Consider the following 27,662-nt stretch of genomic DNA (forward strand, 5'->3'; position numbering starts at 1 on the left):
AGTTTACAAATTCAGAAAATAAAATCAGTCCAGTCATAAGCATGTTTTTTGTTTCAGGGGAAAAATAATCTGCGCATGGTACATCTACACGACCTGATCGAGTAAAATTCTAAATAAACTCAGGCATGGAGGAACTGCATGGCAAGGGAGGGGGAAAAAAAGCACCATGTTGCTACAGTTACACACATACAAGACCAGTAGACAAGGTATGTGGAGCATATGCACCAGAAATCTGCCCGAAGAGTTCAGAAGACAGACGGTAAAAATCACACACATCTGAGATTGTGGGAGTCAACACCATCAACACGAAATTGTTTTTTGCACCCTTAGAATATCCCCTCACAATCATGGGAGATTTCCCCACCATGTTAAAGCATCGGGACAGTAAGATTTGGAGTTTCACAGACCTTAAATGTCCCAAACAACACAAGAATTAAATTAAAGCAAGCACAAACAGCAAAGAAAACAAAACAGTGTCCGGATTTCTGAGTCAAGTGTTAAATTACGCAAGGACTCCACAACAACACGAAGCACAACTAAAAGAGCTTGCTTTCGTAATGTTAAACATTTCTGAGTGAAACGGGATATTCAAATCTCAAAATGTGGGGCAGAACTTTATTTTATCTATGAGGAATTGATTGGATGGAGAATAGTCGTTCCATAGCTTTTGAGAGCTTGTTGAACCAATGCTTAAACCAGGCCTTAGAAGTGGCCAATGAGAAACTTTAGCGTCAGCTTGACATTTTAAATCTTGTTGATGGTTACATGAAAGTTGGTCTACTGATGAATAAAAACGTTCATACATCAGATCAAAGGAAAAGGTGTGCAGATCCCGCACCGTCTTGAAGGTTAAAGGGAAGATAACGTGAATCAAATATGTTTTTCCATCACTGAGACGTCAGCGTTGGATAGAAGCGGGACTGGAGTGTTGGTTGGAAGATAACCTTGACTCGTTTTTTGTTCATTCTTAAGATTTCTCGGTAAAGATTTTGCATGACTTGCGCACAGCATGCCTGAGGGTCACCTTGTATTAAATAACACGTATGCGTGCAATTAAATTTGAGTCATTAAAGTTGCATGAGAGCAGAGGATAAAGGCCTAATTATACACTCGGTGTATTAGACGCATCCTGTCACGTCTTTTTTTGTATTTATTTGCACAACCTGGGGCCTGCAGTGGAACATCTGATGAGACTGAATTATTTAAGGGCGTCCATTTCCACATGCAAGAACCTGACAGACTGTACTCTGTCTCTTTAAAGCATCACAGAACTATTTTAGAACATGATAAAATATTAATTATTCAGCATGGTCGGTAGTTACACTTCAATTAATCATGGGCTATTAGTGGTACTCCCATATATTGCGAAGCAAGATTGATAACTACATAATGAAGACAAGAAGAGTAAGTGTGGACTTGGGAGCCCTTCATTCTGCCCTTCACTGAGGAACGTATAGCTGCGTTCTTCAAGGCCAGGAGTGCTGTGGCAGACCAGCTATGAGGTGAATATACGGTGAACGTGATTTCACCAAGAGCAACATGTTCCTGGATCAACATTTCAATCAACCAATCTCATTTTAGGGACAAGTTTACAGTTCACGTCAAGTTTAGGCTTACAATCGTATTAAATCATCTATCATTTCCCACAGGTTTTTGAGTATAGGGTTAAAGGATTAGTTCACTTCAGAATTATACTTTCCTGATCATTTACTCACCCCCCCCCCACGTCATCCAAGATATTCACGTCTTTCTTTCTTCAGTCGAAAAGAAATTAAGGTTTTTGAGGAAAACATTACAGGATTTTTCTCCATATAGTGGACTTCAATGGGGTCCAAATTGTAGTTTCAGTGCAGCTTCAAAGTCTCTACACGATCCTAGCCGAGGAATAAGAGTCTTATCTAGCCAAACCATCAGTTATTTTCTAAAATAAAATGAAATCATATATACTTTTTAACCACAAATGCTCGTCTTGCACGTCCACGACTTCACGCATCACTGACGTTGGATAGGTCAGGCGGAAAATGTAGGCGGAACATCGTTGTTTTACCTTTTATTAATTTTGTAAATGCCGTTTGACTTATTCTTTGCAGGTTCGCTTTGTAAACACTAGGTTGGTACCTTTCAACGTGATTACGTAATGTGTGGCGCATCACAGCTATAAGAACCTCGGCTGGGATCGTGTCGAGACTTTGAAGCTGCATTTTGGACCTTCAACCCGTTGGACCCCATTGAAGTCCGCTATATGGAGAAAAATCCTGGATTGTTTTCCTCAAAAACCTTAATTTCTTTTTGACTGAAGAAAGACATAAATATCTTGGATGATGTGGGGATTCCTGAAAATTATCAGGACATTTTTATTCTGAAGTGAACTACTCCTTTAAGATTAAATATGTTGATCCAGGAACATGTCAAAGTCACGGTGACTGAATATATACAGCAAGCATTCTACAAAAGTCTGACATCTTTCCAGTAATACTGTTAAAATGTAATACATGCTGCTGTACATTCTGACTGGCTGATATGTACGGAAATAAAAGACAAACCTAAAAATCAAAAGTGCTCAACATACTCTTAAACATGAAGAACACTGTTGCATATCACCAGTGGGGTAATGTCTCGAGTCAGTCAGTATTCTGTGTCCAATTACTTAAAAAATACACAGATTTTTTAAAAGTACAACACTGCATGGCGTACAGCACTTGAGACCCAGGGTGGGATATTGACTGGTCAAGAGACTATAAACTTGTAGGCCTAAATAAAAAGAACACAAAGCAAGCAGCACTTAAAAAAGGCAACACAGAGTTTTAATCGTCTCTAAAATATATTCATCAAAACAAAAGAACGAGGATGCTTGTAGTGGTCGCATCTGAAACTCTTTGAGAAAAGCTGATAAATGTTAAAATGCTATCTGAACGAGGCTTGAAATGAAATGACCGAACACACAGAACAGAAAATAATAACTTGTAGAAAGTATCTGCTGGACAGACTGATCATCCATAAATCAAGAGAATTCAGATTTCCACACACACAAAAACACAGAAAAACACACTAAATGATGGCGGGATGTACATTCCCCTTAAAATACAGCAGTATAATTAGTTAACGAATAATAAGGAACCAAAGAAAATGGATGCTACATAAAAGATGATTACATTCATTAAGATTAAAACATGGCTTGAAATTAGGGTTTCAAAAACAAAGCAACGTGTTTGTGTCAGTGCCATTCTAACAAACAAAGGCATGCTTTCTGGCTGAAATCTCTGCTTTTTAACTCACTGGTTTTCTTTCGGTCTATTATATGCAACATTCTGCATTTCAAAGTCAGTAAAGTCATCATTACAGACAGAATGCTTTGCTATGGTTCAGGGTTTTGTGGTGTTTTTAAACAGTACTATAATGCATAGGTTTTTTTTTTGTTTTTTATATATTAATATTCCCTCTGAATGGCAATTTGTGCCATCAATAGCGAGAGGACGCATTTATACACCTCTAAATTGGAGGACATGAAAAACCAATGACACATCCAAATGTTTCAGCCTTAATTGCAAAATATTTTACTGGCCTTTGAAAAAAGATGAAATCTTTTTCCAGATTAAATCATTAAAATGCCAGATACTGCACTGTTTGGTTTGCATTTCCATGCAGTGTAATAAGTAAAGTGTAATATTGTACGAGATTGTACACCATCTCATTTCATTTTACGACAGGATTTAGTAACCTGTGCACTTCTTGTACACTTCCGCCAGTGCTTAACTGATTTGAGGGGAGAAATGGGACACTTTAGACCAGCAAAAGACAAATAAATACACAAAAAAAACCTAACTCTAAATATTTACTTGAAATCATAATCAGTTTTAAATACCATTAGTCAAACAAAACAGGTCAGAATGAAAATCAGGAAGTATATCCATCATTGAAACATATATACCGAATACATCAAAATCCTTTCATAAGACATGTTGTTTATTAAAGTACAAAAACTGTCCTTAGGTTGGATGTTGAAATACAGTGGTAGATCAATGACGAGAGGTAACTGAAAACTTGAGGTGAAGGATCCTCTCAGTTTATGGTGACTAAAAGCAAACTAAAGGAACAAGATGTTCTTTTAAAGGGTGATGAAGAGCCCCCTCTGTCAGAGCAAGGGTTAGGCACTGAAAATTGACAAGAGAGTCCCATAGATTACATTTAACCTGCTTCAACCAGCAGAATGCCTGACACAGTGGTATCTGTGGCCATTTGGTACTATCCCATTTCCCACAACAAAGGGATTGTTACTGGGATACTGGATAGATATCCTTATCTGGCTAGAAAACTCTCACCCGAGGGCAAAAGTAAAAGTCAAAACATCCATGTCTGCACAGTGCCACAGGGTTCAATCCTAATGCTGCTCAATCTCGTCGCCTCTGAAGGACTCTTTCCCTTACAAAAGTGTGATTGTATGGCTATGTGTCCTGCTGTTGCCCATTCAATCATGTCACATCAAGCAGAAGCAAGTCTCAGACTGGTGAAAATCACCTTAAATCAAACTATGACATTCTTGTACGATCCCTGAAGCACTGTCCACTCACTAGCCGGAGTAATTGAAGTTGCAGTCGGTACTTTACCACTGATCCATCAATCCCATAGGTTCAACAGATAAGAGAGATCCATGCCTCAAAGAGAGGACAGAAGAGTTACAATGATGCCTCAGCAGCATGATCTGGGATAACTACAGCAAGGCTGATTCGATCCCTTCCACTCGTCGTGTGCTGCTATGACTAGTGATTGCTAGTAAGACAAAGAGCACTCAAGGTAAAAAAAAAAAAAAGCAAAACGAAAAAGAGAAAAATAAGCCTGGAAGTCTCAGTCCAGCAAGTTTCCATGCTCTTGCGCTCTGGTAAGGCTGTCTTTACGGTGCAAGTGATGAACTCCCATCCTCTTGGGACTCTTCAGAGGTCGTGTGGAGCCAGTCCGAGGCGGCTTGTCTGTAAAATCCTCAAGGGCAGCTACGACCTTTGAGCCAATGACAGGTAAGTCCTGGGGAAGGATATCTCGTTCCTCAGCTGAACTCCCTGCTGATCCCGCATCTTCAGCGAACTCTTGATGCTCAGCAGAAACTGGACTGCTCTCAATGGTGACCATGGTGTCTCCACTGGCACCATCATTGTCAAGTGGATCAAGAGCCATCAGTAGGTGTTCACCCTCTTCCTGGGAAAATTCACCTCCATATTGTGTCTTCTTTGCCCGGAGGTCCGCCATGCTGCTGGTGTCAGTATCCAAACTGGACTCTCTACTTGCTGTCCAGCTCTGGGCCGAGGAACCCTCTTCGCCGTCAGAGTAAGCACCTCTCAGAGCACCGTCTCCTGATTTCCCATTGTGACGACTTTGGAGATCTTTCACCGTCTCACTGCTGAAGGATGTACGGTTGACAAGGGAGCCGTCTGTAGACGGTGCCATTTTTTCTACAAACATGCGCTGCCAGTTTGCCAATAGATCCTCCTCAGAACTACCAGAACTGGCAAAAGCACTAGGCGGCTGAGGGGGGCTGCTAAAGGGGCTCGAATGACTGGAGAGGGTGTCCGTAGCATCCATCTGCGGAGGTGTGCGCTGGTGAGAGGCAAGTCCTCCGCCGGAAGATGAGGAGGTCCCCGACCGCCAACCCCCATCAGATACAGCAGGGCTATTGGGAACGGTGCGCTGGCGGTCAGCAGCCTCCTCTTCGTTCTGTACAAGACTCAGAGAAATGGCCTGACGTGTAGCATAGGTGCAGTTGGGAAGTGGGCTGTTCTTGGGGATCTTGACTTTGTCATCTGAAGTGAACTCAATAACTTTGCGACCAGGGTAGAGCGGGTTTGGTGGTGGAGGAGCTGGGTAAGGATTCAACTTCTCAAAAGAGGGGGCGGCCCCATCTTCTCCTGCCGGACCATCTAGGCAACCCTGGCTTCGACACATGCCGTTTACATGCTGTTGATCAGAACCAGCACCCGCAGGAGGCCTCGCATGAAGAGGACCACCATTCTCATGCCCTCCACCATTATCTTGTGGTCCTGTCATGTCCACGTGCACGAATACATCCTCGGCCACTGGCCGACCTGCACTGCTGCTTGACTGGGCTGAGTTGAGCACCAGGGGCTCGGGCTTCTCAAGAACTCGAGCGATCACCGAAGTGGGCACCACGTCTGCGGGAGTCAGGCTCAGAGTGTCAGGATCCTGGGCTTGAGCTCCCTGAGAGCCCTGAGTCTTGTTAGGCAAGCTGCTCTTCATGTGCTTGTTCACCATGTCCTGTAGCTCATATGGCAACTGCAAAACATTATAGAAATAATAAACACACAGACAAACCAGCGTGACAAGGGATCATTTTCCAGCAGTATCGTTTTCAACCAGTTTTACACAATATATGTTACACATAAAAAGATTTAAACTAATCTGAAAAAAAAAGCCTGGATAATAAGAACTTTATTGTTACTTTGGCTTTTGGCTTGCTTAGTGTTAATATATTCAACAATATTATTGATCTGTCTGCATTGACACCATTATATGAGAACTGAAATGAACTGGATGATGACATCACTGTTTGCTCCAGAGCGGCTCTATGTATATTTTTACAACATAAATGAACCATCACTGAACTTACTTAAGCTGGACTATGATGCTATTTTCGTCTAGATCTGCTGTACAGCACAAACAAACTTTGTTGCATTATTTTCCTGTTATCACTGTAAAGCTGCTTTGAAACCATTTGTATTGTAAAAAGCGTTATATAAATAAAGGTGACCTGACTTACAGGCATTCAAATGGCCTCATTTTGAATAGATGAACAGGGCCAATTCAGTTTCTTGTGATTTTTAAGGACCAACCAAAGTCCTTAAAATATGACTGCATATATCTTACGAAAAAGACAAAAGTAGAAATGTAAGAATGTTTACACTGTTTTCCCCATACAATAGAAGCAGCAGTGATTAGGGAAAGTCAAGATCCAAAAAGGACAATAAAGTACAATCAAATAGTCCATACAACTTTTTGTCTGTGTTCCAAGAGAGTAAGTTTGGGATAGGTTTGAAATAACAGAAGGATGAGAATATTCTTTCTTGGGAGAACTATGCCTTTAATCTCGTCTAGTCCAATAACTTTTTAGAGACCACATTTGTTGCTCTGAGATCTACGTAGCTTTCATATAGCACATTTTGGAGATGAATTCTCTCTTGCAAGTAATCTCAAAAGGTGCAGTTTCACTAACATGTACTCAATGAACGCTTGGATGGGAATTAGATGTTCAATGAGGTCTATCTACCGTACTGCACCAAAGGTTATCTCAGTCATGATCAAGAACAGCAGAAAATAGCATTTTTTCCATTTAAAAAAAATGCCCTCGCCCTGGTGCGAGAAAGAAGAATAAAGAGTAAAAAGCTCACCTCAAATTAGATTATTACCGAAGAGGGGAGACAGACAGAGAAAGAGAGAGAGAGACTAAAAGAAAAAAGGCAGGTGATGAGGCCTTTATTTCATTCTGTAGTGTGGCACGATTTAACGAAGCCAGTCTAGGTCATTGATTTGTGAAAAAAAAAAAAAAGGCAGGGAAAATCAGTGATCGCACAGCCCTGCTCAGCTTTATGTTGTAACGATCCTGTGGGGCGGCAAATACTCCAAAAACCCTTACTTCCACTGGGTGTGAGGGCACGGGAGAATTGATCTGTCCAGACCCCGCTTCCAAGCATGACCCCTTCATGGCCTTCTAGCTTAGAAATCTACATGACACTCCCTAAATCAATTGTCCCAGGGGGCAGAGTGCATGTGTATCCAATGACCACTGAAGCGTCACATGCTCGTGTGGGAAAGTCAGATGATACACAAAGTGCTACAATCCACTGAACGAAAAACAACTTATTTTCACCAACAGAAAATCAGGACAAACTCAGGTATGTTTACAGACCGGTCAATCTTAGGCAGAAAAATCTTCAGTATGGAATGGACTTTATCCTGTAAGACTACATGAGACTATATACAAGCTCAGCTGCCTAAAACACAATAAACTAGGGATGCACGATATACCGGCCACCATATCGGTATATCGATATATGATAATTTATAATGTTATCCTTATCGGCCCGATAAGAAAATTTGGCCGATATGTTAAAACCGATAAATAATGTATTATTTCCTTCAGCTGAGACACTTCAGATGCGCACTGTTTGTCAAGATGGTTTTGAATTGCTTGAAATATGACTGAAATCACTTAAAAAAAGGAAAATACAGTTATGTGCAACATGTGCAGTGCAAGTCTGTTATATAGGCTACATACAATTATACTGAGAACGTTATAATTGTGTGCTTGGGACTTTGTTTTTGTATTCAGGCTCTCAATTTATATCAAAATTTGGATTTAGATTAATCGGCCAATATATTGGTTATCGGCTTCCAAATATAAATAATTATCGGTTATCATATTGGCCAAAATTTTCATATCGGTGCACCCCTACACTAAACATACAAATTGTTATACGACTTGAGACTTACATAACCATAATTATATATATTTCATTTAGGTCAACTTCAGCTAGTGGCATGCTAGTTGTCATCTTCCTCAGTTATCCTAACAAAGAGAAGCCACAATTCTTCGCATTTTTGCAGTGACCTACACTTAAAGACTGCATGCAAATTACCGTGAAAACATCATTTCCATCTTTAGCTAAAGATAGAGAATTGCTACATGAGAGCTTCTATAATAACTCTCAGTCTGCCAGCACTGGACTGAAGCATAATGGCTCTCAAAGCACTTCTAAAGCTGTGAGAGAATACACAAGTGGCCTGTTTGATGCAATGTAGTGCAGATCAGTTTGACATTCATTTGAGAATTTTACAAATGGTGCTTTACAAGTGGATGCTTTAAAACAGTGGCTTTATGTTAGAAGTACCGGAATAAAAACAGGTAATGGCTTAGGCTCAATTGAGTCTAAAAATAACCAATGGAATAGTCTGTGGTCTCTGCTTGCAGGGCAAGAGGATAATCTGGACAATGAATCAAATATCCTCTAAAAAATACCATTGGTCCCAGTAAATTCACTTCATCACTATAGTTTTCATAGAGAGATCACAATTCAGTCACTGATGTCAATTCAATAAATTAAAAAGGATGAAGACAGATCCTTTGTGAATTGATTTCTGGCAAGGAGGAAGATACACTCTCTCTCTCTCTCTCTCTCTCAATAAGGCTACTGAATTTAATGCCACCTTTTTTAGCATAACCTAAAAGTTTGGACAAATGTAAATTGAAAGATTCTCGAAAGAGAGAGAGACGTTTCAGATAGCGCTCAAACAACAAATCGATTCCTCTTTTGCACTTCCTTGCCCTTGAACGGACACCTAAACATAAAATAATGTCAAAATACCCGTCTAAACGCCAGAGAAAGTTACACTTTCTTCTAAATCTGCTGTACAGCAGAAACAAACCTTGTTGCATTATTGTCCTGTTATCACTGTAAAGCTGCTTTGAAATAATCTGTTTTGCAAAAAGCGCTATAAAAATAAAGGTGACTTGACTTTTTGATTCAAATTAGACAAATCTACCTTTTTATGTAACTGACTTTTAACTATTAGATGACTAACTTGTAAGTCTAGCCCAAGCAGTTTATGCAACCGGCCACAGACTTAATGCTGTTTGCAATCCAGATCAACAAGTACAGACAGAGTGATAGATGTGTTTAATGTAGAGAGCAGGCCGCAGGTGATAATGTCCTGATGTGTTCAATACCCATATGCCCATGAGGTCAAGCCGTCTTATCATACCTCTCTGTTCTTGTACACACAGAGCTGTCCATCAGCATGAAATCTGCCCTACTTTCCCCCACGGACAGACACAAAGGCCAAACAGACGGATGTGTCTGGAGCCTGGCACCTTGTCAATATGATGCCTTTTCTCTGCCAGCGAGACCATTCGTATCCAAAGACCATCCGTCAGTCAGTCAGTCAGTCATATTTATTTATAGAGCACATTTAAAAACAACAGCTGTTGGCCAAAGTGCTGTACAAAGTGTCAACAGGTATCCTAATGAGTGAACATAAAACACACAAATAAACAATGCACTACAATTTATACCACTAGGCCCACTTATGACCATAGGCAACAGTAAATAAGTGGGTTTCAAGCAAAGATTTAAAATCAATGTACAGTGGGTACGGAAAGTATTCAGACCCCCTTACATTTTTCACTCTTTGTTATATTGCAGCCATTTGCTAAAATCATTTAAGTTCATTTTTTTCCTCGTTGTACACACAGCACCCCACATTGACAGAAAAACACAGAATTGTTGACATTTTTGCACATTTATTAAAAAAGAAAAACTGAAATATCACATGGTCCTAAGTATTCAGACCCTTTGCTGTGACACTCATATATTTAACTCAGGTGCTGTCCATTTCTTCTGATCATCCTTGAGATGGTTCTACACCTTCATTTGAGTCCAGCTGTGTTTGATTATACTGATTGGACTTGATTAGGAAAGCCACACACACCTGTCTATATAAGACCTTACAGCTCACAGTGCATGATGTCAGAGCAAATGAGAATCATGAGGTCAAAGGAACTGCCTGAAGAGCTCAGAGACAGAATTGTGGCAAGGCACAGATCTGGCCAAGGTTACAAAAAAAATTCTGCTGCACTTAAGGTTCCTAAGAGCACAGTGGCCTCCATAATCCTTACATGGAAGACGTTTGGGACGACCAGAACCCTTCCTAGAGCTGGCCGTCCGGCCAAACTGAGCTATCGGGGGAGAAGAGCCTTGGTGAGAGAGGTAAAGAAGAACCCAAAGATCACTGTGGCTGAGCTCCAGAGATGCAGTCGGGAGATGGGAGAAAGTTGTAGTAAGTCAACCATCACTGCAGCCATCCACCAGTCGCGGCTTTATAGGCAGAGTGGCCCGACGGAAGCCTCTCCTCAGTGCAAGACACATGAAACCACACCTGAAGGACTCCAAGATGGTGATAAATAAGATTCTCTGGTCTGATGAGACCAAGATAGAACTTTTTGGCCTTAATTCTAAGCGGTATGTGTGGAGAAAACCAGGCACTGCTCATCACCTGTCCAATACAGTCTCAACAGTGAAGCATGGTGGTGGCAGCATCATGCTGTGGGGGTGTTTTTCAGCTGCAGGGACAGGACGACTGGTTGCAATCGAGGGAAAGATGAATGCGGCCAAGTACAGGGATATCCTGGACGAAAACCTTCTCCAGAGTGCTCTGGACCTCAGACTGGGCCGAAGGTTCACCTTCCAACAAGACAATGACCCTAAGCACACAGCTAAAATAACGAAGGAGTGGCTTCACAACAACTCCGTGACTGTTCTTGAATGGCCCAGCCAGAGCCCTGACTTAAACCCAATTGAGCATCTCTGGAGAGACCTGAAAATGGCTGTCCACCAACGTTTACCATCCAACCTGACAGAACTGGAGAGGATCTGCAAGGAGGAATGGCAGAGGATACCCAAATCCAGGTGTGAAAAACTTGTTGCATCTTTCCCAAAAAGACTCATGGCTGTATTAGATCAAAAGGGTGCTTCTACTAAATACTGAGCAAAGGGTCTGAATACTTAGGACCATGTGATATTTCAGTTTTTCTTTTTTAATAAATGTGCAAAAATGTCAACAATTCTGTGTTTTTCTGTCAATGTGGGGTGCTGTGTGTACAATAATGAGGAAAAAAAAATGAACAAATGATTTTAGCAAATGGCTGCAATATAACAAAGAGTGACAAATTTAAGGGGGTCTGAATACTTTCCGTACCCACTGTATGTTGGTGCAGTCTTTATGTAAGATGGCAGATTGTTCCAAAGCTGTGGAGCGGCCATTGAAAAGGCACGATCTCCTTTCAGTTTTAAACGTGTCCTTGGAACAGTCAGCTGTAGACTACTGGTTGACCTACGTTTTCTAAAAGCATTATGGTGGGATGAAAGGAGATCAGAGATGTATGGAGGAGCCAGGCCATGCAATCCCGTATAAGCAAACAACAGTGTTTTGAACTCAATATGATGTTTAACTGGAAGCCAATGGAGAGAGAACAACACTGGCGAAATATGTTCGCTTTCCATGTTCCTGTTAACAATCTTGCAGTAGCATTTTGAACTAGCTGAAGACGTGACAATAGGGACTGTGAGACTCCCAAGAATAGTTCATTACAGTCGTCTAATTTTGATGAAATAAAAGCATGCATCACGACTCCATGTCTCTGGGTGATAAAAATGCCTTATATTCGCAATATTCTTTAACTGATAAAAGCAACTTCTGACCACACCACTGACCTGTTTGTCGAAAGTCAGAGCAGAGTCAAAAGTAACGCCCAACGTAACATCCGTGTCTCGCAGCACGACGGCCCTAACACACACTTTTCACGGTAAACGCTTCAATAAAGCACATCATGCAGACATGGCTTTTTTTATATCCTCTCCCTCTCTCTATTCTTTTGGTCTCTTTCTCTTTATCTCTCTCTCTCTCTGACTATTCCTCTCTGATCCCAGTCTGTAAAATCAGAGGTCCATGTCCATAACAAAAAAGTCACTGGGCAATCGTGCACTCTCTCTCTCTCTCTCTCTCTTTTTCTCTCACCACCATCCACGAATGTCACTGTGGAGTGTAAAACACATTCAGACTCCAACAAGCCCTCTGCGGAAGGGGTACTAGTAGCCAAAAATTAAAATAATGTCATCATTTACTCCTCATGTCATTTCAGTTTTATTTTCTTTCTTCCGAAACACAAAAGATGATGTTAAGCAGAAAGTCTGAGCTGCTCTTTTACATAGAATGAAAGTGGATGGTGTTTTATACCGCCAAACTCAAAAAAGGACAAACAATATAAATCATATTCCCAGTCTTCTGAAGCCATATTATAGCTTTGTTTGCGGAATAGACTGAAAGTGACAGTATTTTGTTATAATTGAAGAATAAAAATTTACCGTTTAATGTTATTTTTTTTGTATTATTTTTCTTTATTCATTTTCATAATAATTTCATAATGTATTTTGTGAAGTCAGAGTATGTTGTACATGTGTGCTGATAAGATATATGGGGATGAGCTATATTTTCTGCTCAGAAGTATGTTTGCAATGTAACGTGTTCACTGAACAGAGATGTTCCACTGATGATGATACTTCAAATGTGTACAGTTGGCATGTTCTTTACAAGGAAAGGAATGTTTTTCAACTGATGCAAATGTACCACTAATGTATACACCGAAGGATAGTTTCTTAATATGGATTGTGCCATGTGTAAGCATGAGGTATACGTTCCATTTAAGCATAAGCAACATGTTTTGCTCCCTTACAAGGAAGTTGTAACTAAGTCCCTCAGTGGTGTATATAAGCTCAGTCTTTACTGTACTGACTCAGAGAAACATAAAGGCACGAGGGGGTGAGGAATGAGAAACACAGAGAAACCATTACAGCTGGCATGATGGGGTGAGAGGAGAGAAGACAGAGAAATGGGGAACAGAGAAATCTGTAATGAAGACTACCTCGCCTGTAGCCTTATTCTTCTATGCCTGTTTCTCTCCTATGTTTGACGCATGAATAAAAATAATAAATGAGAGACCTCTTGGCAAAATAACTTGTGTAGCTTCCATGATTCAACAATAATGGGGAAAAGCATGATTTTCAAATCTACAACAATCTTACTCAGAAATCATATTTACATTTCAGGAGATCATTTTTGATACTTAGCAGTGTATTATTGTCCGTGTGCACCTGGATGCTTTTTCGCAAACAAAGCTGTTGTATGGCAACACTGTTTACAACAATCAAACGATATGAGATGAGTAAAATGACAGAATTTTAATTTTTGGTGAACGATTCCTTAAAATATGGGAGGGGATGTGCCTTAAAACTAGGTTCTTATGAGGAACAGATCCTATTACTTACATCAGCAAACTTGTGGTTCCTGAAATGCGATTTATTGCACTTCAACAGCTGCACAGCCAAATTACAATCCTGCCGATAGCGTTCCTGCATGAGGACAGAAAATGAATATAAGAAAGTGTCAGGGGAAACAGATATGAGACACATCAAATAAAGAAAAGTCATCAAAGTCAACTTTTTTGGGAATGACACTTTCCTTAAAATTAACAGAAATGCTCAGTTATGAAAGAAGACAGACAGAGTATCAGTCAAAAGTTTGGAAACTTGACTGACTGTATGTTTCACAAGCTCATTTTATTGAGCTAAACACACACACACACACACACACACACGAGTTGGACTGGATAGAAGGAAAAGCAGCCAACAAGTCTGTCAATAGGAGTTTTCATTTAGCATTTTTTCACTATGTGATCAGTGCTTTCATTTCAATATTTTGATGACTTCGTTATTACTCGAACATAGCAGTTCTCAACCTTTAAGACAACAATATTAAAGGCCTCTTAGCGTTAGTTTGGTTTTCAAAATGTATATCTGTGGGCGCTCAACTATAACTAAAACACTAATTAAACTGATTTTTTTATAAACTTATTGTTCCTACTTTTTACATGAATTTACATGACTCTTCCAGTTGTTTGTGATTAATTGGATAATGATTTAAATTTTTTTTTGCCAATTTATCCACAATAAAGCTAGGCATAACTAGTAAAATATAGATTCATATATAGATTGTAATATAGATATGTGAATAAAGATGACTTTTAGGCCACATCGTATATTATGGCTTTCAAAGACTATGGGAACACTGGTTTGTGGTTTTTCAAAGGAAACAACAAGTGAATCGAGGGGTCAATTAAAATAAGTTTTGCATTATTTTAAATAATATAAATTCATCTCAAGGATCCACTGAAAGTTTGCCGAGCCCCCTGGTCGAGAACAACTTCTCTAACATGTAGAGATATATGACTAAATAATAATGAGTAGTTCTGTCCAAACCTTTCACTGAAAATTTGCAAGTAAAACAAGGAAAATGGCACCCAAGGTCGCAGTCTTCAGGATTTATAACTAAAAAAGCTTATTAAGGGGGAAAGAAATTCTCCCGACATTAACCTCTGAGGAATGAGCTATGAATGATGTGTGCTCTCTCTGTATAAGGAGATGAAGCGCTCTGTTTAAACACCGCGAACAGACGGATATCAGTTTCTTCAGTGCTATAATTAGTTCCCTGTGGCACCGTTTCACACATGGGGTGTAATAAAGGCCCATTTCAGAACTACCTGCTTTGTTATTCCTCATGGAGTTACTATCTTAAAAACCCACTGCCAGAATACTGTCTGCTGATTTACAGTCCGGTGTCAATTACTTGAATGCTAACAAATCTCTTAATATAAATAAAGGGCTTTCCCATACAACCAGTGCCATAGATGGTATTTAAAACAGGCAGCATTTGATGTATAAATGCTGGTCTAGTGCACAGTGTATGAGCGTTGTTGTTTATGTGCAGTGCAGATCGTGTTCCCCAGTAAAGCTCCATAAGCCAGACATCATTTCTGTAATCTGACAGTAGACTTCAGTGAAAACTCAGCGCAGATCCTCCTCATGCAACTTTCAATTTTCAGCTCCAGTAGTCATCAATCCCAGCCCTGAAAACTCGAGCCCGAAACGTGCCTCAAACACAAACACACACAAAGCTCTGATATTGCACGTACATTCAGTTCCTCCAGCTTGTCGATTGTATTTTTGGCGTCCACGAGTTTATTTGTGAGCTCCACTATCTCTTGATCCATGGTTTTCTTGTCCCTTTCCACTTTACGGAGCTGTAAGGAGAAAAAGGACATTCATGTAAACTTAAACGTAAAAGGTCTCATGTGAGGTTAAACGTCTCTCTTATAAAACAGGGGCCATTTTAGCCGTTTGATAAAACAAAACAACTTTTCCTTCAGTCCTAATATCATTGCTGACATGGCACCGGCTGCAAAGAAAAAGTCATCCAAAGAGCCCGGGAATGAGGTGCATCCCATGGGAAAACAAAGACGGCAAGGAGTCATAATCACTTTGCTGAATCTCATGGCAAATAAGCATCACAGTCTCTCGACGTGTCGTCTCTTAGTCTCCAGTATTTTGTCTATCTTTGATAAACCAACTTTGGCTTCAAAACACATATGATAGTTGTTGATCTTTAGATTTTCTCTTACAACGACAGTTCACAGTGACCACATCTGTCAGGCTTCAAAAAGATACGACAGCATTAAAAGTCCCATCATAGTAGTCCACATACTGTACACTACCGCATTCAAAACTCTGGGTCAAAGGGATAGTTCACCCAAAAATCACCCTCAAGTCGATCCAAACCTGTACGAGTTTCTTTCTTCTGATGAAAACGCAAGAACCAAACAGTTGATGGACCCCATTTACTTCCATTTGGGTGAACTATCAGAATTCACGGTCCGGTACGTACCTCGGTTTTGGGGTCACGGTTCGACACGAGTTAGGTACAACAGGAAAAAGCAACAAATCCCCAATGCTTGGTTTCTTTTCATTTATTTTGAACAGACAGTTGCGCAAATTACAGTTTGTTCCACAACAGCCTCCTTTAATGTATTAAGCATGAGCCGTAAACAGAATGCACTCTCGCATAGATCTGATAAAACAACAAAATTGATTTGGTCACAGTCAACTACAAAATTGAAAAGCATCTCTTGTGTAATAAAAGTACAAAATAAATAGAAAAATGAAAATTGATCAGAGACTAGCTTTCTTTACGCGTGAGAGTTCATTAACATGCGGTTACAATGGCGGAGGCACAAAGTTCAATATTACGCCTTTTCAAGAAATCCCGGAAAGATGAGCGAGAAGGAAAAAAAGAGCATACTTCACCTTTCCACGAGGAGACCGCGAGAGAAGCACTGAGGCTTCCCATTTATACTGTAGGAGTGGAGGAGTGAGGCTTCAACGAAACCAATCCGCACAATGCCAAATGTCTCATAACAGCGGAAACAACTTAAAATACTCCGTCATTTATAGTAATAGTACATTTCAAAACTGTAAATGGTCTATTTTTTTTGTGTACACACAATAAAAACAAAACATTGTGCTTTGGTAAAAAAACGAATCGAAACTCAGCGTATACTGCAGGATACTAGCCACCTCTTCTGCTCTTTTTCCTGTTGTGGCTGTTAGCAAAAAGCGTTGCATTACCGCGCGCCCTTCTGGATTGTAGTGTGAATCACTTGTGACTGAATGTATTCGTCGTCTGACTGTATGCGTCGAACCGCAACCGTTCACGTCGAATATATGCGCTGTTACACCCCTAGTATATAAAAGTTATATTGTGAATAATATCAAAGATGGTTGTTATTCACTGATAATCTTCACTGTTTTCAATGGACTGGACTGGAATGAGCGTTGCAGTTTATAAATGCACAATGAAGAGCTTCTTTTCATATTTCGTCAGATGACTCGGGACTTGGTGTACACTTGGCACACGTCATATGGAATATTTTGATGGTCACTATGAGCTGTTGTTGGAGATTCTTTGGTAACACTTTACAATAAGGTTTCATTAGTAAGCATGAACTAATAATGAACTGCACTTACACAGCATTTATTAATCTTTGTTAAATGTTAATTTAAACATTTATTACAATTTTGTTATCATTAGTTAATGCACTGAGAGTGTGAACTAACATGAACAGCTTTATTTGTATTAACTAACATTAACAAAGATGAACAAATACAGTAGCAAATGTATTGCTCATTGTCAGTTCATGTTAGTGAATGCATTAATGTTAACTAATGAAACCCTACTGTAAAGTGTTACTGATTCTTTTTGTGTTTCGTGAAAAGAATAAGCTTGAAGGAACGAGAAGTACTTTCAACATGCATCAGACAGCCAGAGAAGGGACTTGTGGGCCGTCCGACTCCGATTGAGACCGAAGAAAAACACCATGACAAAATACATTTACACACCTAAAACGTCTTCTGTCTGACTTAGTGTTTTTCTAATGGAGGGATGAGTGTCGTCTGAGGACACTACACTCCTGCTGCGATGGTCACAATGTCTTTGTAAAACGACTGAACAAAAGCTCTTCAAAAAACTTTAAAGAGGACATACTTAGCAGAAGCTTCGCTACTTAAGACACACTTCAGTCCTGTCGGCTCTTGGTTTAAGTGGAGACAGAGACACGGAGAAAGAGTAGAGAGAAACTGTGACCCTTAATCAGGAGCTTGGCATGTTCATAACAAAGCAATTATCTTTATAGTCACCGTTTGACGGAAGCGGACAATGTGGACCAATAAAAGAGAGTTGAGGGAAGCCTTTCAGCATGATGCAGTCCACGTGTAACTAAGGCAATGAAACAGCCAGTATAAAGCACAGCACATCGGACAGACTAACAGGAGACAGGGACAGAAAGTGTTTTTATCAGTTTAACAGCTGCATTCACACCATCCAAAGCTGTAGTCAAGTGGTCAAAATGCCAACAAAGTGTCAACAGAGAGCTTCAGGTTTCATAATTGACTAGGAAAACATCCCTTATTTAGGAAAAATATGCACGTTTAATATAATATGCCTGTTTGGAACAGCCTAAGCGAAGACATTCCAATTTATCTCGAATCATAGTGTTGTTTTGATAAACATAGCTGCAAAATTCTCATGCGTAGCTATTAAGACAATATTGTATTATTTATAGGAATCTTGTTAATTAACAATAAGGAAGTTTTTCAGCTGACAGCCCATGTATGTGAACAAATCAGAGCAAAGAGTAAGGATCCAAAAGTAAAAATACCATTCATTTTCTCCATACAGAAAGAACATTTTAGCTGTAAATGTTTCAATTATGCCGTTTGAGTAGTAAAATTAAAAAATAAAACCGATTTTTCACAAATAGCTGATTCAGTTAGGAGCCAGATGGTTTGGTCAAGGCTTACAATTTGTTACTGAACTGTTTCTTTAAGAGCCTGTGGAGAAAATGAATAGGAAAAATACTTCCGGTGTCAACAAGGCTGAAAAAGTGGGCGGTCACTGTTACAGAACACTTAATGCTAATGCTAATGGCCTTATGGGAGAGATTCCACTGCTCACACATAGCCTTTCCATCTTGCAGTGCCCTTAAAGGGCATAACAATATTTGTCATCCACTGATATTTTAGCATATTTTGCAGCTTTTCTTGCAGTGTTCTCCAAGTTGTGCTGTGCATTTTAACCACTGAGTTTAACATTTGGACTGCTGCATGTATCCCAGAATCCCCCTGCCCACATGCACATGGCCACATCTATATCCAGCCATCTACTGCAGGGAGAAAGGAGAGGAGACAGGAAAGAGATGCAATGAGTCAAGGGAATGGGATCCACAGTGATACTTATCAGGAGGACAGAAAGAACAGAATAAATAGAAAGAATGAGAACGCAACTGCATAGACCCAAGTTTGACTGATGGCAGCCTGATGATGATGATAAAGATGATGAAGATGATGAAGATGATGGTGGTGAAATACCCAAGTCACGAGGCAGCATGAGGGGAGAGGAAAGGAGGAAAAAAGAAAGGAAGAGAAAGATTTAACATTGTGTTTATTCTTATAGTTTTTTGTAGCCTGTTTGTCTGCACATATACGATGGAGTGCAAATGAGAGAAAGACACAAAGTACAGAGAAGAAAAAAGGAAAAAAGATGTGAAAGACACATTATATATGCACACTAAATCAACACTTTTTCATCAGCTATAAAATTATTATCCTGTAATTGAAATAAAGCTTAAAAAAACCACCAAATAAAATATATTAGAAAATGTAACTTAAAATTGAGAAATGTTGCCTTGCCATCTAAATAATATAACTTGAAGTTGAAGTACTAAAAGTATTACAACTAACTAAAACGGAAATAAAAATAAATTAAAGCTAGATATTTAAAAACGGTAACACTTTACATTAGGTTTCATTTGTTAACATTAGATAACAAAAAACATCGGAAACTACTTGTATAAGATTTATTAATCTTAGTTAATGAACATTTCAACATTTACTGACACATTAAACTCAAAAGTTGTATCTGTTAATATAATTTACAAGACTCGAGCTAACATCAACAATGAACAGTTGTATTTTTATTAACTAACATTAACAAAGATCAATAAATACTGTATCAAATATATTGCTTATTGTCCGTTAATGCTTTAACAAAAACTAATAAAAATAACAAAAGCACATAAAATTACTAAAACTTAAATGAAAACTAAAAAAAGAATATATAGCCTATTATTACGCGTGTGTGTGTGTGTGTGTGTGTGTGTGTGTGTGTGTGTGTGTATATATATATATATACACACACATACACACACACATACATACACATACATATATATATATACATATATATATATAAGGGATAATGTAGAGCGAGGCGGTTGTTATAGCGAATACAACCCCGACAGGCTGATCAGGACCCCGACGCGAAGCCTGAAGGGGTTGTATTCGCTATAACAACCGCCTCGCTCTTATTATCCTGCTTATTACATGGCTACCCACCAAATAAATCAATAATTTGACGCAAAATATTTTATTTAAAAAGGAGTTTATTGATTGTATTGCTTCCGCTAAAGAAAATAGTCTGTTCCGTCTCTACGGTTAGAATCCTGCGTCCATAGCAACGCTCTGTTTTTCATGGCAACGGTGTGTTATACTTTGCAGCGGTCTGTTATCAAGAAATAACAGACCGCATTCAACATTGGAATTCAACCAAGCCATGTAATAAATATATATATATATACATAAAAGCACTTCAGCTGAGACAATATTCACTATGTAGAAGAACAAAAACAAAATGTGCACTTCAATGCAAACAAAAGTTCAATCATAGTAATACGCTGTATTAACCAATCAGCAACCAAGAGAAGATCTATTTTATAATGCTCTTATATATATATATATATATATATATATATATATATATATATATATATATATATATATATAAAAACCCATTCTTGCTGTGTGTATCTGGAGGGATGAATGCTAAACCGGCGCTCTGGATTAGCTGATGTCCTGAGAGCACCTGTGGTGAGAAACGACGAGGTGGAACAGGTCGGCTGGGATAATCCCTGTGAGAGATTACTGAGCAGAACACCACCTGTTTCACCTGTGATTGACAAAGCTTTATGCAGAGCTCATGGATATGAGATCTCACCATGCAGAACTAAGGAAATGAAAATAAATCATCGTGAGCTAATGCTGTCTTCACACGCATGGAGTCATCAGACGTGATTAAGAGCGAGCGTATCATCAACTTTTCCAGTCATGCTAAATTACTAGAGATAATTTTGTAGACCACCTAAGAGAGATCAAATATTCCTAAAATAACTTCTTATAGATGCATGTTTGATTAAATTTTCATTTGAGCGAAACTGGAAAAGGGCAGAGTCGAGGGGAAATTTAGATTCATATTGGCTTAAATAAAACATGAAATCCAACAGCAGTTTCCAAAGATATTTGAATAAATGCATCTCACTGAACGCATGACGCACTGTTTCTGTGATGCGCAATCACATTTAAATAATCTTTATCTCCCATTCATCCTAATTGAATCACATTGTCGGACGACGACTGCAGTTTATGACGGTTATTATGATGTATTAGAAGATCCAGTGGGAATTGTTTTATACTCCATGAAGGGAAAGAGGCTTAGGGACAAATTTGTACATTTATTCAATCTTTCGCTTTTGATGTTATTCATTTTTCTCTCTCTCGATTGTTCTCTGAAAATTACTTTGTCTTTGTCTGTGTTTGGTAGAGCTCTAAAGCACAGAACAATTTCACCCAAACAAAGATTTTATGGGGGAAAAAAAAATCATGCAAAACACGCCGAGTTCTGTCTGCAACCAAGATGCCTGACTGATCCATAAATAAATTGTACATTTAACAGCAATGCTTGAAAATCTTTAATCCACTTAAAGGAATAGTCAATAAAAAAAATGCAATTGGCATCATGTCGATTAAAACCTTTCCTTTTTTCTTATATTTTGTACATTTAAGGTGAATTTAAAAATAATTGATATATGAAAAAGTATTATACACTTCAAATAAAGGTTTTTATTTTAAATTTACGGTTCCATGAAGAACCTTTACCATCCATAGAAACTTTCCATTGCACAAAGGGTTCTTTATAGGGGAAAAATGTTCTTCACACTACGAAATTCTCAAGAACTGTTCACTGATACCCCTTTTCCACCAAAAAAGAACCAGTTTGGAACTGGTGCTGGTGAACCTCAACTTGCGAACCTTCTCAGAACCTGATTGTTTTTCCACTGACTGGAGAGCCCAGCGAACGACGTCGTTCCGTCACTGTGTACGTTGCCATACGTCTTAGCTTTCGCCAACTTCAAGCATAACAATTACAATGGCGGACTACATCGTCTTTCTGCAAATGTTTCTCCTGGCTTTGCGATCCTATATTGGGGTCAGAAGAAGACGTTTAGAACACATTTGTGCTGCACGTCTGGATTGCTATAGACGGAGGTTACGTTCGAGAAGAAGTTCGACAATAACCCCGCCCCCAGCCCCAGACGTAAACATGACGTGGTAAAAGAACGGTTCTAGTCCAGCAAAGAGTTGGTGCCGCTTTGGAACCAATTTTCCTGTCCGAGAACCGGTTCTTTGGCTGTCGAAACACAAAGAACTGGTTCGCGAGTAGGCACCGGCTCCGAACTCGGCACCAGCACTGCCTTGGTGGAAAAGGGGTATGAAATGGTCGTTGGGGAACCAAAAATGTTTCTTCTACGACCTTGCTGCGAAACACCCTTTTAGAGCCCTTATTTTTTAAGGGTTAGTTCACCCAAAAATGAAAATTCTGTCATTAATTACTCACCCTCGTGTCGTTCCAAACCCGTAAAACTAAATTAAATCTGTTCATCATATAAAGCGATCGAGTATCTTCCGAAAATTTGGACTAAACCGCTCAATTCATATGGATTTGTTTTACGATCTCTTTATGAACTTTTTAATGCGTCAAAGTGGTAGTTGCGTATTATGGAGGGACAGAAAGCTCTCAGATTTCATAAAAAAAAATTGTGTTTCGAAGATGAACGAAAGTCTAAACGTGTTTGGAACGACACGAGTAATCAATCACAGAATTTTCATTTTTGGTTGCAATATTCCATAAAAAATAAGAATTGTCACTTTTCATGGCGACATTAACTGCACTGCAGTGAGATGAAAGCAATGGGAAGAAACAAGGCCAGTGTCTATGATCATCCATGGCACGATTATTTGCCTATCGCAGCTCCTCTACGAAAGCGCGATACAAAAAGAGCATTCAGAAAGAGTTAAAAGTGAGTCAGATTTGGCGAGTAAACAAAACTCACAGTGGGCTTGTAGCAGGACTGCAACAATTTAAAGCACATCGCAAAAATGATGGTGTTTTTATCTCGAGAGCGAATCGAAGCAACACAATCACTGATGCTTGTTTTCCAACAACAATTTTCCCAGTGGAAAATGAACTTCCAGCATGCATGAGTGGCATGAGGAATACTGGTAATTGTTTGTTAGTCCCTGGAGAATGAAGCAAAGTAAAAGGTTCCTCAATTATGGTTCATAATACTTGTGAAAAAACTGACTGAGCGTGGCGTCATTAGGGCACTCGAAACAATTAAACAGCAATTAAAGACATCAGTGTTTAAGATAAAGGGCTTTCGAAAGGGAAAGTGAAGTGGAGTGTAAAGGTTACCAGGGCGTGAAGTTTCTCCTCCAGGTCTTGATTTGCTCTCTGAGACGCCGTGTAGCTGTTCTGCAGTCTGTAGGGGGAACAACAAAACAAGTTTGTGTCACTGTCAGGGTATAAAGCTATATCCTGATGTTATATGATGTATCCTGGTATGGTGTGGGATTGATATGGATATGTGGGTAGCGACATCAAAGGTCACAGGAAACGGTACAAGATTTCTCTGCTGGGAAACGTTACCGCATGTCGCATCGCACACAAGATAACGTTACATCTCTCTGATGTACTGAAGGTGAAGGCAAGCCGAAGAAAACATTCACAAGTTATTGCAATAATAAGACCTCATATTTCAACACAGAGTTGTAAGAGAGTGTGTCTGCTGTTAAAGTCATCAAATCCTCAAGTGGTCAGAAGAGGAAAAGAAAAAGACATTTTCATCACAAAAAGCCATTAAGCTTATCCTCTGTGCAAGTGTTTTGAACCAAAAAGTGACAGATTTTGTGTTGCATGAAATATATTGCAAATAAAAAGAAAAGGCATTATATATTTTTTTTCATTTTAGTACTTCCAACCCATTTACAACAGTATCTGGTATAGAAACAATGAAACAATGTACGGTTCAGTATGTACCTCGGTTTTGGGGTCACGGTTCGATACGAGTGGACTTCCACGACACAAATCAACACAATGCCAAATGATTTTGTCTCTTTATAACAGTGGAAACAACTTAAAAAAAACTCTGCCATTTATGGTTATACAGATAAGAGGATTTAAAGAGTAATTATTAGAAATTGCAAAGGGTCCAATTCTCACTATTAACTACGACTACTGATAGTTAGTAAGGTAGTTGTTAAGTTTAGGTATTGGGAAGGATTCAGGGATGTAGAATATGATCATGCAGAATACAGCATTAATATATGCTGTATAAGGACTAATAAACAGCCAGTATACTAGTAATATGCATCCTAATAAACAACTGGTTAATAGTGAGAATTGGAGCCTAAACTGAAGTGTGACCAAAACAAAACATTGTGCTTTTGTAAAATAAAGAGAACAAACAGGATACGTTCTTCTGCTTTCTGGAGCGCGTCACAAAACTGAATCGAGACTCTGCGTATAGGCTACTAGCAAGCTCTTGCGTGTCGTCTGAACACTTGTTTTGGGTTGGTGCATAGACCGTCTCTTCTTCTTCTGCTCTTTTTCCTGTTGCGGCTGTTAGCAAACAGTGTTGCATTACCACGCGCCTCCTTCTGGATTGTAACATGAACATGAAATGCTTAATGAAAATGGTCACAGCTCGACCTCCGGTGAAACTCTTCTCTCTGGTGATATATGCCGCTTTATTACCAAGCTTGCATTTATTTTTGAGTGCAACGGCACATTCCACACTCAAAATCCAATCAACTTCAACAACCAATCGATAGAAGAAAAAAAAATGTAGGGTTGGGACTTGGTTCTTTTTAAAAAATCCATCACACTTGGATGTGTCACAATACAAAAGAAAAGAACTGTCGCTACTTCTGTTTCATCTCGACTTTAAAGGAGCTGTATGTAAGAAATGTATTTCAATTAATCATAAAATGGCCCTGATATGTCACTAGACATTAAGAAATCATGTTCATTTCAAATACTTATATCACTGACAACAGTAGTCCGGCCAGGATATTGTCATTTAAAAAGTGAAGTTGCAGCCCTCAACTGATGTTGATGTTGTCATCTTGTGTTTTGGCCTGATGCGCCACCCTCCACCTATCTACCAATCACGAAGTCTGTAGTGTTTCGGCATCCGGGTTGCCAGCTCTGCTCTAGTTACCACAGCTACGTAGCAGCCTACGTTCCTGCTGGATCCTGCAGCCTATCTGGCAACCTCGAGTCAGGGGGGAGGGGGAGGGGATACACCGCTCTACAGTAATTTGAAAGTGATTGCAGTACCAGTTTTGGCCACAATCTTACATATGGCTCCTTTAAAGATGCTTAAAGCTACACTGTGTGATTATTTTCCCCCATCTAGCGGTGAAATTGTATATGACTACTCAGTGAATAGTTTCTGTTCCTTTCAATTTCGAGGGCGTTTTAACTCCTACGGTGGCCGTATTATTCCAAGATTATGCCGTTTTTTATATAGCTTAAAAAATTGCGCCTTTAAAACTATTCATCACCTGTGATCCGTCGCAGCACAGATTTATGTTACATGGTAAACAATACTTTTTCACCATTGACGCGAGGAAAAGTAACGCAAGGTATACTAGAGGTCGTTCTGGCGTTATGCACAACCATGCTATGGTTAGACAAGCAACTATAAAACTTCGAATTTACACAAATAGGCTGAATTACCTGTCGAGAAGAAAGCAGGCAACTTCGGCGTCCGTTTTAAAATCTTTGCTCCTCATGAGCTCTTTCCATCTGGGAAAAGTTACTCCAATATTGACTTTGGTCTTGCTTATTTGCCTGTCGTGTTGACGTTTTAATTCTCTCTTTCGCTTCCTTGGCGACTCTGCTACATGTCCTCGAGAATAGGCGTGATCCACCATCAGCAATCTTTCAAATCTGCCGGCAGTCGCGAGTAATCTCCTCCTCGCATTCGTCACGGTGTCACTGAGTGTAAAGCGCGAAAGGCGAAGCTTGAATTTCCAGGTATGTCCCTCTTTGGCGAATGTATTTTCAAGATGGAGGCGCAACATGGCTGCCGCCATTCGAGCGACTCGCTCGTATGTATTATAAATGGCAGATTTTACGCTTACGAGAATACTTTATTAGTTGGTGGGAAGTAATTACACATGAATGAGCACATATCATTTTGATAGAACAAAGTGTTTTTTGCTAAGAATCAACTTAAAAAGTTGCACAGTGTAGCTTTAAGCTGACAGCAGAACCTGTTCACTGTGCCCAAATTTGTCCAAAAGTGTTCATCGTTCAATTCTTAGTGAAATCAATACAACATCAGAGCATTTTTTTCATACTACTCATTTCACATTGTGCTTTTTGGATACTATATAGTAGATATGTCCACTTTTATGTGGAAACAAAATGGGAATTTTCACCCAAAATGGGTGTTTCTATTTCTAAAACTATCCTGACCACTCTTTTCCATATAACTGAAATGATTAGGCATACTGATATGCTACTACTTTTTTTTTTTATCAATTTGGAGCTTGGCAGACCCAACCCTTTTTCACTCTATGGACAAGAGCAGCCAGGATATCCTCCATAAACTTATGTTGTGTGCTTTAAGGAAGAGAGAAAGTTTTATATGAATCATTTACACTATTTTTTTCAAAGGTTAAGGGGTATTAAAGACCAAAGCTCCAAGAAATGAGCGGTGGGCTACATGGGCTGATGTTGAGACCTTTTGATATTATATCTTCATTGAATCAACACTGAGACTGAGCACAAGGCTCAAAGGTTCATAAAACTTTTTGTAGGAAACATCAATTCAAACACAAAATTTATGCTTACAAAAGGTCATCTGGCCTGCATTACACATTTTCTCCAAGTTCTGCCTTTCAGTTTACAGCGGACACCAAGGTCTCAATCACTCTTTCCCTCTTTTGGATCAATACAGTTTCAATGCCTGGCAGATCATAGGGGACTTTCACTGTCTCGCTTCATAACAATTAGAATTTAATCAATTCATTTTAGCAAGCTGTGGTGATTTGCCCTGAGCGCAGTCATAAACTCTAGCTGCAGACGGCCGGTGCTGATGAAATGCAAAATGTGCGCAATTACTGTTGCTTGATGACCTCTCTGAATCACAGAGGAGGGGAAGCTAAATAAATTCGGTAAAACACACGAAATAAATGGGTAACTGAGTAAACAAACAAACATCTATAAGAGCCCCCAGCACCGGGTGCAAATCGCCACAGCGCATGTGACAATGTTACAGCGTTAGATCAGAGATCGCATTCAAACGCCCACGCTGCAGAATCACCAACCAATTACGATCCAATTAGGCTATTATCTGCGGAGAGCTGGCATGCAGGTTTCGGATGTGGCAGGCGAGGAAATGGAGCAGCAAATGTGAGCACCGCACTTTTTTGATGGAAGGAATGCTGGGTAATTCAATCTCTCTGCCGTCTGAA

General features: G+C 39.4%; 1 protein-coding gene across 3 annotated transcripts in view; it reads right to left on the reverse strand.

Moving 5' to 3' along the window:
* Nucleotides 1–2,782: 2,782 nt before the first annotated feature.
* LOC311279721 (tight junction-associated protein 1-like) overlaps nucleotides 2,783–27,662 on the reverse strand; it is a 111,998-nt gene continuing 87,118 nt past the window's right edge. For all 3 annotated transcript variants that reach the window (XM_084391404.1, XM_084391406.1, XM_084391405.1), the window contains 4 exons: nucleotides 23,590–23,656; nucleotides 15,584–15,691; nucleotides 13,881–13,964; nucleotides 2,783–6,279 (listed from right to left, as the gene is read on the reverse strand). In XM_084391404.1, the coding sequence (XP_084247530.1) occupies nucleotides 4,843–6,279; nucleotides 13,881–13,964; nucleotides 15,584–15,691; nucleotides 23,590–23,656 (1,696 nt within the window). In that variant the 3' untranslated portion in view covers nucleotides 2,783–4,842. The remainder of the gene's footprint in view (nucleotides 6,280–13,880; nucleotides 13,965–15,583; nucleotides 15,692–23,589; nucleotides 23,657–27,662) is intronic.

The sequence above is a fragment of the Rutilus rutilus genome (assembly GCF_951802725.1).
Source record: "Rutilus rutilus genome assembly, chromosome: 20".
In the NCBI taxonomy this organism is placed as follows: Eukaryota; Metazoa; Chordata; class Actinopteri; order Cypriniformes; family Leuciscidae; genus Rutilus; species Rutilus rutilus.